Here is a 16,060-nt window from a genome sequence, read left to right as displayed (position 1 = left end):
AAACAAGCTCCATGCTAGTCACAGTATACCAAAACATCACCTGTGCTTATCCTTCACTTTTTTATACCTCACCATGAATTTCACTATATATGATGATAAATACACTGGTCAATAAAGATGTATCTCCACAAAAATATACTTAAACCCCATCAGTTGATGTCTGAATGAGGGCTATAATTTAATGTTCTTCTTGAATTTCTTTGCATGCATTGGTTAGACCTGTAAGAGGCACTCCAACCTCAAGGCAGTGATGATGTTTCTGTCCTGTGTAAGTAAGTTGACATTGCATGTGTGTTCTCTTTACTCCTCTTTAACTATATAGTGGGAATTAGTCTGGAGTGAAGATTTAATTACATTACCAGAAATTTCTTGAAATTATGCACCAACTTTTTTCAAACGAAATCATAATTTGTGAATTGACCTATGTGCTAATAGTTAGGTTTACAAAAACACTATTGGGAGTAGGTTGCAATCCAACCTACATTAGAGACTTTATTCTGAAAGTTTGGAAACATGCAGGATTGAATTAGCAGAAAATGAGTAATAAAATTCTGAGTTTTTCCAGACGTTATGGAAAGTGCTTGAAGTATTAATAAAAAGATACAAGATACCTGCAAATTACATCGTAATATAAAATCACAGTTTCACAAATTTGTCAAGGAATTTTGTGAAATTCTGCAAGAAACTCTTAAATGATTATGCACAAATCTAGGAATACATGCCTACTTACCCAGCCTTGATATACAGTGTAAGTTAGTTATTATAAGGGTACATCATAATACAATAATGTGAGAGACAGAGCTCAATTATATTAAAGAATGGATCCAAAGTAGAATTTGGTGGTGTTTTCTAACACTTATTAGTTCTGTGTATACAAACACTAGACATTCTAATATACAAAGAAGTAGTTCATACAAAATAAGCATTTATCATGCACTGAACTATCTTGCATCAACAGTATGACAGAATATTGTCTTAATTGTTATGATAAAAATACAACATTGTTTTCATTTCATTTCTGTGCTTAGTTTCACCAACTAGTAAAAGTTGTAACTGGAAAAATGGAAAAACAAATCTGATGTCCCAGTGCATTTACTAACAGGTGGCTATAATATTTCCACTACATAAAGTTCACATTAAGTTGGAGCAACAGGCTGGTCCTGATTAATGCACTGGCTTCTATTGAACACTTTTAGTGACAAAAAATGGTAACCACACTTACACGTCAGTGAAAATGTGAATGCTTTAAGAGTATGGAGGACACTTTGGGGGTCATTCTGACCCTGGCGGTAATTACCGCCATGGCGGAGGTCGGCCGTAGCACCGCCAACAGGCTGGCGGTGCACCGCTGGGCATTCTGACCGCGGCGGTTCAGCCGCGGCCAGAAACGGAAAGTCGGCGGTGTACCGCCGACTTCCCGCTGCCCTTGTGAATCCTCCATGGCGGCGGAGCGCGCTCCGCCGCCATGGGGATTCTGACACCCCCTACCGCCATCCGGTTCCTGGCGGTTCTCCCGCCAGGAACAGGATGGCGGTAGGGGGTGCCGCGGGGCCCCTGGGGGCCCCTGCAGTGCCCATGCCAATGGCATGGGCACTGCAGGGGCCCCCGTAAGAGGGCCCCACGGAGAATTTCAGTGTCTGCTTTGCAGACACTGAAATTCGCGACGGGTGCAACTGCGCCCGTCGCACCTTCCCACTCCGCCGGCTCCATTCTGAGCCGGCGTCCTCGTGGGAAGGGTGTTTCCCGCTGGGCTGGCGGGCGGACTTTCGGCGGTCGCCCGCCGGCCCAGTGGGAAAGCCAGAATGACCGTTGCGGTCTTTTGACCGGGGAGCGGTCTTTCGGGGGGAACCGCTTGGCGGGCGGCGACCGCCGTCCGCCGCAGTCAGAATCACCCCCTTTGTTCTTTTCTAAAAAATCAGCTTTGAAAGTTTGTACTGAATTTTAAACTCTTTTTTAAAATGTGTTCCTTCTTATTTCCTAGCACAATGTTGGCAGCATTTTCATAGTGCTACTCAGTCGCAAGAACAATTGAGTGAATTAGGGCTTGAGGAAATAATATCAGTGAGAAACAAACATTAAAATAACATGGACAGGAGGTTGTAATTAATTTTAGTCACATTAAATGCACACCCATAAATCACCAACTCCACTTACATTGGTGAGGTCATGGTAATGCTAGGGTTGTGAGAGTGCAGTGCTAATTTGGTAGATGTATTAGCTTGTTGAGGGTCTTCCTCAAACTAATGCTGGGGTTCATAACTACATGGCATTGTTAAGGGTTAAACATTAAATTATGAGTTGTATTTCTGAAGGATTCAATTTAGGAACATCTCTAAACCCATGATGGTAATCACTTTTACTGATAGTGGACATTTCTCAAGAAGTACATATCTCAATCTCCACTCCGTTTATTAAACTATTATGATGATCAATAGTTTATCTAGTTCCTGCACCATCTCCTTGAGCCTCTACCTCTAACAGCAAAAGACGGAGGTTGAGCATGCGAAAGAAAGAACATTTAGAGAAATGATCAGAAACATATCTGCATTCATTATTAGGAAATGCAAGAGGAAGAGCAAATTTCACCAACCTTGGCTTGCAGGATTTCTTTCCTTGATTTCCTTGCAGCTGTGGCTCAACATTTTGCTATTGCCAAGAGGGGAAGGATTTGGTTCATGTGTATGACCATGTACATGGGCATGTCCCTTGTGCTCCTCATGTTCCTCGTGTTCATCATCATGCTCAGCATTCAGGGTATGGGTATGTTCGGCACTCCCAACATTTCCTGTAGCCCCGGTGTCATCCCACCTGGCAACCAGGTCAAGTATGGCCAGTTTCTTTACAGTAAGAGGGTCATAGATATCTTTGAAAAAAAATAAAACCAAACCACAATGCAGACTAGTCATTAGAGGTGTAATAAGCTGTAACTTTATCCAACAAGTGTTAGCATAAGTTTAAAAGATGCATTCTTGTTGTATTAGGAGATGTGTTTTTATTTGACTATTGTGTTATTAAGCTAATGATGGTCATACAGCCACAGCATCTTTTTATCTTTGTTGAAATGGACCAGTAGAAGAAACTGGATACCGTTTAATGAGTCTGGAATTAGCCAAGAACTTTTTATTTTTAACTAAACGTTTGTGTATACTATATACTTACACAGACTTTCAGCCCACACTCTTAATCCACTGGTTTCTTATTGTGTCATTCACATTAGTCTTCTGCCTATTACAGTATGCAACAAAGAATCACATAAAAAGTAACATAGCTAGAGGGTCAACAGGTAGCTCCATGTATTAGGAATACAGGAAACAAAAAATTAGAATTTTGACATTAGGACATGTGTAGAATTATAAACATCCTACAATAACTTTTTGATTGGGTTACGTAACATAAGGTACTGTGTCCGTTTTATGGTCAGTGTTAAGATGAAGTGGTTCACTAAGTATTAAGCAAATGAGTAGTTTATTTACAATAAATCCACTTATGGATACAAATCAGAAGCAGACCCCAACCTTATCCTAGCTACACCAAAGAGGGGCATGCCCAAGCTCTCTTGTTCCATTCTGGAAAGGGCTTCCCTACTGACATATGTTGTGTGTGTTCCACATTAGTTTCAAATGCATCCTACATTCTCAACATTGTCTTGCTTGAATGAGTGTTGTCAAAGGACAAAAGAAGACAAGGCATTACTGAATAAGATGCCCACCAGCAGAGAAAGGATCATAGTCCTGACAAACAGCCAATGTGGGCCAACTAGATAAGCTGTAGGACCTCTCTACCTCCTTCCATTACCAATGAATGAAGCCTAATTTACAAGCAATGGGACAACAATTTGCAATACTTGAAGCATCAAGATTCCTCGAAATGGTCCTGATTTGGAAAGTAAAATAGGCAATGGAGGTAAACTCTTACTGAAAGGTGAACTTGCTGATGCGATCAGAACTGAATAGATTTGTTGGGGGCTTGTACCAGATTGGGACAGACAAAGGAGATCACAATAGAAAGGAAAGTCTTCTATCGTTCGAGTTGCATTATTTTGCTGAATTTGTTGTTGCCTCACCTGAGGTGCACTACTTTGGAATAAATGAATAACTGATAAGATGAGTTCAATCATTGTCTTCTCCATTGCTTCTCTTTGGTTTTGTTATTGTTTTTGCACATTAATCACCCCAGGAGGGGTATCTCAGTGTGCAAATTTTAATTTTAAATTGAGCTTTAAATTGTTAAATTAAGGTTTAAATTGTTTATTCGAAAAGCGGTTTGTAAGTTTGTCTTACCACAAACATAGTGGGCAACAGTCATTGGAAGGAGGATCGGTAGCAGGAGACATAGTATTTTCATCTTCTTTTCTAGTGAAATGTGAGATAAATACATTTATAGAGAAATAAATAACTTACATGTTACACCATGTTGTATCTGTCTCCTACAACAAATACATGAGTTTTACTGTGCTAAAATACCTGATCAGTAGTATAATAACCACTAATACCATCTTTCTAACAGTCATGGCAATACAATTTCCATTGATATCCTTTAATATTCTGGTCATCAAGGGTTATGGGCCTGATATATATGTTGGCGGAGAGGGAACTCCATTGCAACGGTGATGAAGTTACCTACCCGCCAACATAGTGCCTACTTGCATCTAAATGGGGCAGGCAGACCACTAAGTCTGGCTACAGTGGTAACTACTCAATCACTGCCATAGTCAAAGTTCTCTGCTGGCCCTTACTTTGGCTTTATGTCCACATGCTCAATAAGGATGGGTGAATAGTCATTTTTCTATTGTCCGTCACTGCCGGCGAATCCTGGAGATGAGGGACAGTAGAAAAAGAAATAATGCCGTCCTCTGCATGGGAAATGACCCCCATGGCAAGTGTGGTATTATCTTATTTTATTTTCAAAAATAAAATCCCAATTTTCTTTTTTAAATAAACAAATTAAACTGTTTGGTGCTGGGCTCTGTCAACATGATGGAGCCTTGCACTTAAGAGTGAAATTCATTGACAGGATCTGATGTAACTGGGGTTCCTGACACTGCTTTATATATGACCACCAGGTTGGTGGTCATTTATAAATCTGACTGTTGGCCCCTAAGCCAGGGTGACAGAAGAATTTACTACGTTGCCCTGGCGGAACAATGGCTCGACCACCATTATATAAATCTGGCACTATGCCCGGCATTGAAATAACATCTCAGTATTTCCAATGTGTACATTAGAGAATTACATTCAGTGCAATTACAGAATCTACAACTACCCCACTGCAATCCCCTCCCCTCCTCTCCTCTCCTCTCCAATTCCCATAAGGGTCCCATACCCATTATTTCCCTTTGAGTGAGTATTGATTCCTCTCCAGCTCTCTATCCATGGCATACATGGTGCTGTCCGGAAGCTACCCTACTGCCCTGTGGTCCCGCTCATTCTTTGCCCTTCCAGTTTCATAGCCAAGTGCAAAACCTGTACCTGTACAGCCAATGGTGAGGTCACAGTAGAGGTATGATGTCTTCCCACCTGCCCTATTTTTCCTCTGTGGGTTTTGGAGTAGACATCTAAGAACTTTCTGCTGCCACTTCTAGTGTTAGCATCTCATAACGTGCAGTGGGGCAAGGTTACACCTCTGCAGAGACTACCTCCAACAAAAATACTTCAAAAAGAGGGTATGATCCACAACTAGTCAAGGGTAGCAATCAGGTCCTTCACAGTGCAGCCAGTCCATACAGTATTGTCCTCCTGCAGCTTCTCCTAAGCCTGGACTGGAGGAATGCTGCCAATGCTGGTTCACTGCTGGTCTTCTTTTGTTTGCCAGTTTTACATCTCTGATCTCAGTGTCAGAGCTACTCATCTTCCTTTAAGAGGCCACCGGGCTCCAACACAAGCAAGCTGGGGAGGCATCATCTTGAACCCCCTCACTGATCCAGAGAGGGTCACCAACTTGCTGACTCTTTGGGATGAGATATCCATCATTCAGAGTCACACAATACTGTCTCCAAGGGGCTACTTTGAGTTTAACCCTGATCCAAGGTTTACTTCCTGAACCCATGAAAAAGCCATAAGAAATGCAATAAGTGTCACAGACTCGTGCCCTCTCTGTGGCCTGGCTTGAAGCAGTGCATTTTTTATCTATGATGGTGAATTGGAATTGATCAAACTAGAAGGATCCACTGGTCATTCAGTGAATCAGAGTGGAGCATTGACCCTACATATACAGTCAGATGATTGTGATAGTTGTAGCAGTTGACCGAACAATCTCACCTAGGAAGCACAAAACTATCATGACTCCTGACAAAGGCAAAACCTAACTTTCCAATAGCAAAATGCTATTCTGACTCCACCATAGCCCAGTATGCATATATTTTGTTCGGTTGCTACAGCGTCATTGCAATACACGTGTATCCAATTTTCATGGATTTTCAAGCATGCACATTTTTGATGGATTTACACACTGGCACGTTATGAATGTCTAACATTAACACAAGTGTTATGCCTTTGTGCATAGCAAACACTTAGATGAAATAACACCACACTGTGATTTTGTGTTGAGGCTGTAGTATAGATTGAGGCGAAGAACAGGAAATAGTCACGATTTGTAGCATTAGTTCTCATTTACTGTTACTGAAAAATGGTTTAATGTATTGTACAAATTGACATAGAATAAAAAATTTAAATTATAGATCTTAACAAGGACTCCAACTAACCTACCTCCTATCTTCTTTTCACCTGTAGGAATGCAGCTCCCCTTGTTCCTATGAATTTGAAGCTGCTGTCTTCCATCTCAGACACTTTTAAAGGCTCAGTTGCCCTGCTGATTGTACACTCCACCTTTATGCACAGGTACATATTATTGTGGGTTTACTTCCTGTTTACAGGATCAGAAGAGATCACTGTCAGGGTGCAGCAGGTGATTGCAAAACAGGGTGCTGCCTTAGTTTCGAAGTGGGATGACTGAATGTTAGATGGGTTTCACTCTGGAGTACAGCTAATAGAGCCTTGGCATATTCACCCTTCATTGGTCTAAAACGTGAAAGCACTGCAACCCACAATATACTATTGATTACAGTCCATGATTTTGTGATAGCCATTACAGGAGAATGAGCTATGGGTACCAAGTGTGTGGGAACCAGCTACACAAAAAAAGATTTGGAATGCAGATCTGCCTCGGAAATATATACTTGCACACAGTGCTTACCCCAAGATCTGGGGAGGGGGGGGGGGGGGGCTGAGGCTGATTAGACTTCTACATAAAAAGCAGAAGATTGACAAAATTGAGAGTTTGGGGTATAAATGCAACCAAAATAGCAAGTTACCCCAGAGTGTCTGCAAGGACACTTGCCATTTTTGTGATGTTTGTCAGAGTTTGAATATGCTCACATGAAAGTAGTGTAAAGGTTTCTTCCTTTACTATCTTTTCCTCAGAGGCAATACCTGTATCCATACTCTCTGCAATCCATTCAGGATTACACATTAATATATTATTAGATCACTATACATGGAAAATGCCACTGCACAAACTTTGTTTAGGCTATAGAAATTTGATCAGGACTCTAAATTGACTTTTGGATTACTACATTTAAACTGAAGAAGTGGGAAGGCAGAGCTTTCTTGATCCAAGGGCCATTCTTAGTTACAACAAAAATGGAATAACACCTAGTTTGCAGTGTGTTTCCACAATCAATAGTATCATAAAACCTGTTTATGATGAAAGATCCTCCTTTCAAAAAGACACAGTAAGTGAATAAATACATACATTAATTAGTTATTTAATGAGTGAATATGAAAATAAATACCCAAATAAAAAATAAATTAATATATAAATGCATTGCAGGAAGGATTGCCATGAGCAACTCTCCTCGTCTAAAAAGCTCACCATACCAGTAAACTATCTATCCATCTATCAAAGTATGGATTATGGTAATTTACTATATTGTAAGTAGATAAAACAAGGAGGAAGGAAACACCTTCTGCACTTGACATTTCTTTGCAAATTCACTTATAACAGATTCAACATTTGTAATGGATGCCACTGACCACTGAACTGAAATCAATTTGAGGTATGATTAGTTTCTAAAACTCCATTTACCGCCACTGCTTGACACATTCACCAATTTTGTAAGGAAACAAGATTTGTGCATACATGCTCGTTTGAAATCCTTCAAAGCAAACTCTGCATTCTGGCCTGTCCTTGGAATATGAAGTACCATGTATCCACCCCCAGACTGCCTAGGGTGTTACACACTTAAAGTGTAGGAGTTACAGTTTTAGCTCATTGGCATCAAATCAATGGTTTATGCCAATGCAAATGGCTTTGTTGTTTTCATAAGATGCTTCCTTTTGAGGTTTGAGATTCAGGAGTGGTCTGTTTGGCAGCTCATCCAAGTATCATCTGTTGGCTTATTTACAACAGAAAAGTGTCTGCATAAACAGAGTTTTGGCAAACGCTTATACTCTCATCACATTTAACCACACCCTATGGAATGAAAGTTGAAATACACAATAGGATACATTTGTAGAAGGATATCTGCATACATTGCATTTGCATTAATATTAATGGTACTATCTAAAGGACAGGTTCATAGGATAATAGGGAGAATGAATAATTTAAATAAATTTAGCTGTAGCAATGGTGCCACACAGTGTGGTGGCAGAAGACATGGAAAACATCATGCGGTGCTGAGGTTTGAGATTCAGGTGTCTCAATAACTCTATATAAAAGTGGCAAAGCCCTTGCAAGAATATGTCAGAAAACACAAACCAAACACTTACACTGGTCTAGTTATGCTGAAAATAATTTTGTGAAAATAAAACCAGTATTATCTTTTGCTCCTGCTTTGGGGCTCTTTGATTATTCTAAACCTTTTACCTTCTATTACCCTGAACATAACAGAATTGCTTTTCAGGTGTTGGTACAGACCCATGGGATTAGAAAAAGCCAATAGCACATTACCCTTCAGTTTTAGACCCAGTGGTGGCTGGGATCCCACTGTGTTTACAAACTATGGTGACAACCACAAATCTTTTTGAAGCTTCCAAAACTATTATGTTGATTTCTCCTTAAACGTGCTTTGTCTCACTACATGGGTGCATTCCTTCTCATTACAAAAACCTAATACTTTACCACAGCCTGATTGCTTCAGTAGGAGATCCTACTACTTTCCACCTCTCATATTACTCTGGTCAGGTGTCCATCAATGAACCCTGCATCCCCAGTTCCTAGTACGAAAGAGGTGTGGGCATGATTTTATCTTTGTTCTGCCTATGTAACCAAACCCTGTATTGATTTAACTTGTGTGCCTATTATTGATTGTGAGTTGACATATATTAATGACAGTTTTTGCCTCAGAAATACGGTTGGTGTCCTGGTTGCCAGTTATGGTGTATGCACTGCGTTTATGGTTGACAAAAGTTATAACCTGCCAATTGGGAGGTTTGCTCAGTTTGCAGAGCTTTTTGATCTCACCACAGCTTGCCTATTGTCCAAGGAGAAGAATGTGACAGTGTACACTGACTTAATGTGTTTGGAGTGACGCATGACTTTGGGCTTTTGTAGACAGTAAAGCAGTTTATTAATACCTGATGGAATCCCTATTAAAAATGGGTAGTATGTCCAACATCTTTTGAATGCTTTACAATTATGTAAGAAGGTGGCAGTAGTAAGGTGTGCTGTACTCCAACATCCTCACGATGATGTTTCGCTGACTGATCAGTCAAAAATGCTGCTTTGTTTAATATTGTCTATGTTGCTATCTATGTTCTGAGCACTGATTTATTTCCAGTACCCACACTAAAAGATTTGTCTCAATTACAGGGGCAGACTTTCAAAAGAATAAAACACTTTATGATAAAACGCAGATTTAAAAGAGAACTTGAGTGGGTTTAAGGAGACAGCATTGGACGTTTGGTTGCCCTTAAGTTGCTACTCATCAACCATGCTAAGTTATATCATGCAGCTGCCCTTGTCAGTGGTCGGTAGGGAGGGCTTGTTGCTTGCCACTGTGACCCACTGATAAACTTCCTCCTTTCTTCCATAGTCATGAATTAATGCAAGTCTTGTGCATTTCCCTGTCACACACTGTTGAAAAGATATTAAGATTGCCCCCATGCTCACTCTACCCTTTTGGGCACCTTTCCCTGTGCCCCTGCTGACTAAGGATACCATACTGAATCAGAAGTGATCGCTGGGCACATTTGGTTTGAAAGCCTTTAGGCATAGACCAGTGTTTTCATTGCAGATATTACTCAGAGTCTGCAGGTAAGGTAGAAAAGAGTCATACAGTCTCAGCAATATGATAGCCACATTTTGCTCAGAAACCCAGTTAAAGTGGCCAGATGCTCAAGCACTAGCATTACATTCCCTTAGGGCTATCCATTCACAGAAAATGAAATTGAGTCCATATGAGGTCATCCGCCGCTAACCTATAATGTTGCCTTTGAATCATCCATTCTCAAATGCTAAATTAGACCTATAGCTAAATGATGATGCAGTCTTGCAATATTACGGAAAGGATATTTGTTGTCTAAACTGTTTCTGTTCTCAGCTCAAGCAACCTTACCTCAGTGTCTGAGTGAAGTCTACCACTCCCTTTAGCCTAGAGATTGTGAATATGTTTACATTCACCAGAGGAACACTTCCCTACGCCTTCCTGGTGTGGGACCTATCAGAACCTTCTCATCACTAACACAGCCATTACATGTTATGGTCTGGCAACTTGAATCCAAGCATCTCACTGTAAGTGCATTGCTTTTCCCTCAGTGGACAGCATCTCTGCAACTAGTACTGGATCTGTTCCTGGCTCTGGGTTGGGATCCTCCTGGAACTGCTCCTGTTCCCACCCCAACATCATCTGGTGGGTCAATCTCGAAGCATTTTACTTCCTTTGTCTTCTCTGCCACCACCACCTGATGCTGCAGCCCCTTTCCATTACCAGCTCTGTCTGAGGGAAGCAGCCCATCTTGGATACTGGATTCTGCTGACGGTCTAGTCTGCTATCTTTGCCACTGCCTTTAGCCTGTGGTTGGTGGTAGTGTATATTCTTGCTGCCAAATGAGGAATTATTCAAAGACCTAATGTAGACAAACAAGTAATCTTGCTTCTTGATGGATTTACACAGACTTGCCAGCTGATGTAGGAAGTAGTGTTCCTTTGATTGAGGTACCAATTCGTTATAATGACACCAGCCTTCTTCTAACATGGTCACTGCCTGCCTGAATGTGACTTGTCTTGCACAGACCAAACCAGGATTTATCTGTGAACACAGCAAGGCAAACGTCTCCAGTGCTTTTGTTGGAAATAGCAAGTGTGACCTTGTTGTATATTCCATTTGAACTGCCTCTTATGAATACAGCCTCCCTCATGGACCGTTGCTTTACAAGGGCCACCAGCTGGGGCCATGCCCATTTCATTTTCAGGTCCCGAGTATACCCATGGCTTCCTTTGGACTCGATTGGAACGTACCACCTGGGGTATATCATTCCTACCAAGAGACATTTTAGCGACCACCCAGTAAGAAAAAAGGCAGGGTAAGTGAGCTGCCTCAACAACAACTAGATTCTTTTCAGCTTTAATTCTGATGCACCGCATGACTGTGGCCATAGTGATAAACAAGAAGAAATGCAAAAAGATAATGGATGAAATTCCCAGTTCCACCACATTAGCTTTAGGAATATTTTTAGGCCAATTAGATGCTCGTGCTAAGATGCTAGTTCACAATAAGATGGTTTTAGATTACCTCCTGGTGACCAAAGGGGCTGTCAGCATACCGGAGCAGACAGACCACATCCAAGATAGTACTAGGAAAGTACATGAGTTTATTAGCAGATTAGATTTAAATCCAGATGGCATTTCAACATGGGTGGGTGACATTTTGAGTACCTGGGCAATGTAAATGTTTGAAATAATTGTTGCAGTCTTGTTCATTGTGGTTATTTTATATGTGTTGATAAAGTTAGTAATGTGCATCATCCTCGGCTCTTCGGAAAATAAAGACACTGCCGATGCTTTCTTTCTAGCTTCTCTTCAGGATGATGAAGATACTGATAATGAAGAAGTAAAGGCAAAACTACTCAGACTTCCTACAACTGACTTTTTTGGTGGTTGTGAAAACATAATTATTTGCTCTTATTGCTTTAACACTGATGTTTCTCCTGAACATGTCACATCATGCACCGATATGTTATGTCTCCATTTTTGGGTATCATTTTTATATGATTCTGAAGTGTTCATTAGTCTTAACAATCATGGTAAATTCTAGGACTCTAGTAGGCCCAGAGACCATTTTAATATTTTCTTGCTTATTTTAGTATAAGCGTGGCCGCATTTTGAAAGCTGGCAACTAGAAGTATGATTTTAGATAAGTAATGAGGTCAGCAGTGAGCCCTGAATATTAATTTCTTTCCAAGGATGTCTCGCATCTTCTTTATTTAATCGTCCAACCCCATGCCTCATTTGATAAGTTTAATTAATGTGACAAGTTATGATTGCATGCTTATGTTCCTTAGACTTGCATTTGGTAAAAGTGTATATAAACTGTTGACATTTTATTGGATTTAGCATTATGCTCTAACTGACCTCATTTTGGGTGAGAGGTCTGGTGCTTTGAAATTGCATTTGTCTATTAATGATTTGCCATTCTACTCACTATTTTTGCATTAAACGCAGTTTAGACTATTTGGATTTCTGACATGATGTTGTGCTTTTATTATAGCACATATCATAGTTAACTTGCAGCTTCTAATGAGGGCCTATGTGGAGACTCATTCTCCCTGCTGCGTAGCCCGAGTGGAGAATATCTACAACCATCAAAGGTGAGAACATGCCCTGTTGCCCTCGTTTATTTACAAGGTTGGTGGCCTAAAGTAATGACCTATACATGTTACCAACTATCTGTTCACTTCTGCCATCCAGCGTGCCATGAATCCACCCAAGTCCTAGCCACTCAAGTACATTTGAGTGGATGGTGACCAGGTGACCCCAGAGGAAAATTCTCCAGTAGCTGTGCTCTCAGACTGTCTCTAAGCCAAGTCTTGGACACTGCAAAACTCTCATCCAGTTGACTTTGGTACAAAAAGATGATCAACTAACCCTGCTCAGGCAGCCCAACATGTCACTCTCCTTCTGATAATGAAAATCTGGGGATTCCTAAATTACCAATACCTCTAGTAACAGTGTTTCAGTAAGTCCAGTGTAGGAACAGTGAATCAGAATTCATGAAGCCCTCTTATTAAGAGCCTAAATCACTTATGTAAATGAGTGACTGGAGTGTGACCATGTGGCACTGTATAGTATACAGGGTATGTGATTTGGTGAAGAAAAAGCAGATGAAGGCAAATAATGTGACAGATGTGGGAAGACCCAACTTTTGCACCATGTTTTCTTAACAAGGTGCTTATCGATGGACCCTATGCAACAAAATGTTGAGGAGTAGGATCTTGGATGTGTTTATGCCGTGCACTAAGGGAGGTTACTGAGTAGGTCGATTTTCACTGTGGAACAGCAAAAAAACTCAATATTTTATTACAATTTCCTACATCATGACTAAGCCCAGGAGACTTCAACCAATGTAAATGGCTAAAAGAATCTTTGCCAATTGGCGTTCTTTTATACTCACAATTATTTCTAGATAATTTTGCTGAGGAATGCAAAATGTATGCTTCGCCTGCCCTTTAAGCTCCTATGCAACACAGATGCCCTAGAATACTAAGCCAGGGCCAGATTGGTAGACAAACCAGCCTTGGCAAAAAAGCTCTTAGTCTTCTTGCTCTAATTCTGTTTCCATCCATCCATCCATCCATCAATCCTCTCTCTTCCCTTCTCTCCTCTCTCTCTTCTCCGATCACTTCTTCTCTACCTTACAACTCCCTGCCTCCCACTTCACTTCTCTCTCTCACTTGAAGCCCCCCATGCCTGCTGCAATTAAATTCAGGGAGCTTGGGAAAGTGTCAGAGGCACCAGGGGCCGTCCTATGCTTTCAGTGTCCGCACCCTTGGGCTCCAGCCCAACAAGGAAATGCTGGAAGGAATAAAAGGCCTGTCCGGCCCTGATCTAAGGTATTGATAAACAGGCAATAATTAAACCAGAATAAGCAGCTGGACCGTGTAGGCTAACAATTTAGAATGTTCAGTGACCTTAGATTGTTGTAATTGTCTTTTGCAACTACTGCATAAAAGCTCAGATATGAGATCTCAAATCTAAGGTCTTGATACTTGAAGAATGTGTCCTTGATCAGCTTTAAGTATAAAAAAGCACCCATGACAACACAACTGGTTTTAGCAAATCATCAACCTGCTTGGTAGTCACATGAACCACAATGCTTAGAAGTGTACCTCATAAAATATTATTTTTTCACATATACATTTTCAAAGGGAGTTTTGAGGCACTATTCAGGGACCACTCAGACTTACAGACCAATTTAGGCACAATCCAAGTCAAAAGGCAGCACTTCACTCTTTTTTAAGTCACTAGTGCCCTTCCTGGCTTCCTATGGACTCCTCCAATCTTGTTTAGGGGTAGCAATAATATAGATACATTCGCATTGTATACAATAACCTTTATATTCCCCACCCTTGGATATCTTTTCCTTTGAGTACCCAGTACATTCATGTCATGCTATTAGTCATAAGTGGGGATATAAGTTTTACCTTTTATATCCCACACACCAATCATGTTGAGGCAGGAGGGACAACACTGCAGTTAAAAAGAGGTCTGACAAAAATATCACCACTAGGTGTTCTGAGAGATAAAGTCATAATGTCACATGCAATAATATTGTCAGGTGAGTAATTTATACCCTTACCCAATAAGTACCTAATTAGAGTACGGTTTATCTTTAGGGTCAATTGCAGGCTTAGGCTTCGGGTTAGGTTTAGGGTTAGGGTTATCTTAAAGGTTACAGTTACAATAAGGTTTGTAGGAATATTTTTGTACCTGCTATGTATTTTATCCTAATATTTTTTACCCTTACGTGGTACGATATTTTGCCTCAAGGAAAATGTAGTGCAATATTTTACTATGCAGTATTGTGTTATCTAACCGTAGAATAGTGTTTTGTTTTATTCCATTCTAGTGTAATTTATTGTTTTCAAATTACTATAAATAACCATTAAACAGACACAGATCTATGCATGTTACCGTCAGCCAGTTATGGGGTAGAGGTAATGTTCTCTATCCATTGTGTTTCTCTTTGATTAAGAGGTCCACGAACTCCGAAGGAAAACATTGCACAATTTCTCATTACGGGATTTCCGAGTGATCAACCTTTAGCAATGACAAAAGTAGATGTTAGATTAACTTTCCCCACAATGGTATTACAAAACTATTGCTCTTGCAATAGAGAAAAGAACAGTGGGATAAAAAAGGTCTGAACAAGCGATCACAATTACTAAATTCCACGTTCCACTCACAAATTAAATGTGCTACTTTGTGTAATTTCTATGGTGAGTCATACATTGTGAAATAGAAACAGTTACTAGGACATGACTACCCTGTCAGATATAAGTTATTAATATGGGACGGTGGTCCCTGCCAACTTAATAAAATACAGTATTTTCAGGGGAAGCTGCCGCCAATGAAGGGTAGAGGGGCTGAGGGGAGATTAAAAATATTTTTTTTAATATGCTGCCGGCCGCCTCCGTGTTGCTCCTCTCTTCCCAGCTCCAGGGCACAAAGAACAGACTCACTAATCTAGATGCTGCTCACATGCTAAAGTAAACATGAGAGCAGCGTCTGGAATGCCCTGACTGGGCTGATTTGATGCTCGCTCCGGCACAGGAAACCTGTGCCATTTCTCCAACTTGACTGTGTAACACAGCTGGCTTGGAGAAATGTAAGTGTGCATGTCAGTTTGGCCAGTCTAAGGCGGCCGGACAAACTGACACCACACTCACGAGCACCCACCACTCCTCCGTCCTGTCCTGGCCTTGCCCTGCCCTAAACTCCCATGTCTCAGTCAGGCAATGACAAATTTATCACTGCCTGACTGAGCAGGGCGAGACGTTCCTCCTTTATTCAGATGCCTCTGGTCTTTTTAAGGTCAATACACAGTTTTATCTTGTAGTAGCTAAGG

At 40.8% G+C, this 16,060-nt stretch overlaps 1 protein-coding gene across 1 annotated transcript in view; it reads right to left on the bottom strand.

Moving 5' to 3' along the window:
* Window positions 1-16,060, bottom strand: part of LOC138268530 (uncharacterized) — a 237,413-nt gene that overhangs the window by 20,874 nt on the left and 200,479 nt on the right. Inside the window, exon 5 of the mRNA XM_069218253.1 lies at window positions 2,591-2,863. Within this exon, the coding sequence (XP_069074354.1) occupies window positions 2,591-2,863 (273 nt within the window). The remainder of the gene's footprint in view (window positions 1-2,590; window positions 2,864-16,060) is intronic.

This window comes from Pleurodeles waltl, chromosome 12 (assembly GCF_031143425.1).
Source record: "Pleurodeles waltl isolate 20211129_DDA chromosome 12, aPleWal1.hap1.20221129, whole genome shotgun sequence".
Taxonomy (NCBI): Eukaryota; Metazoa; Chordata; class Amphibia; order Caudata; family Salamandridae; genus Pleurodeles; species Pleurodeles waltl.
The sequence above is the reverse complement of the archived record's forward strand: the minus strand, read 5'-3'. Positions and strand labels throughout refer to the sequence as shown.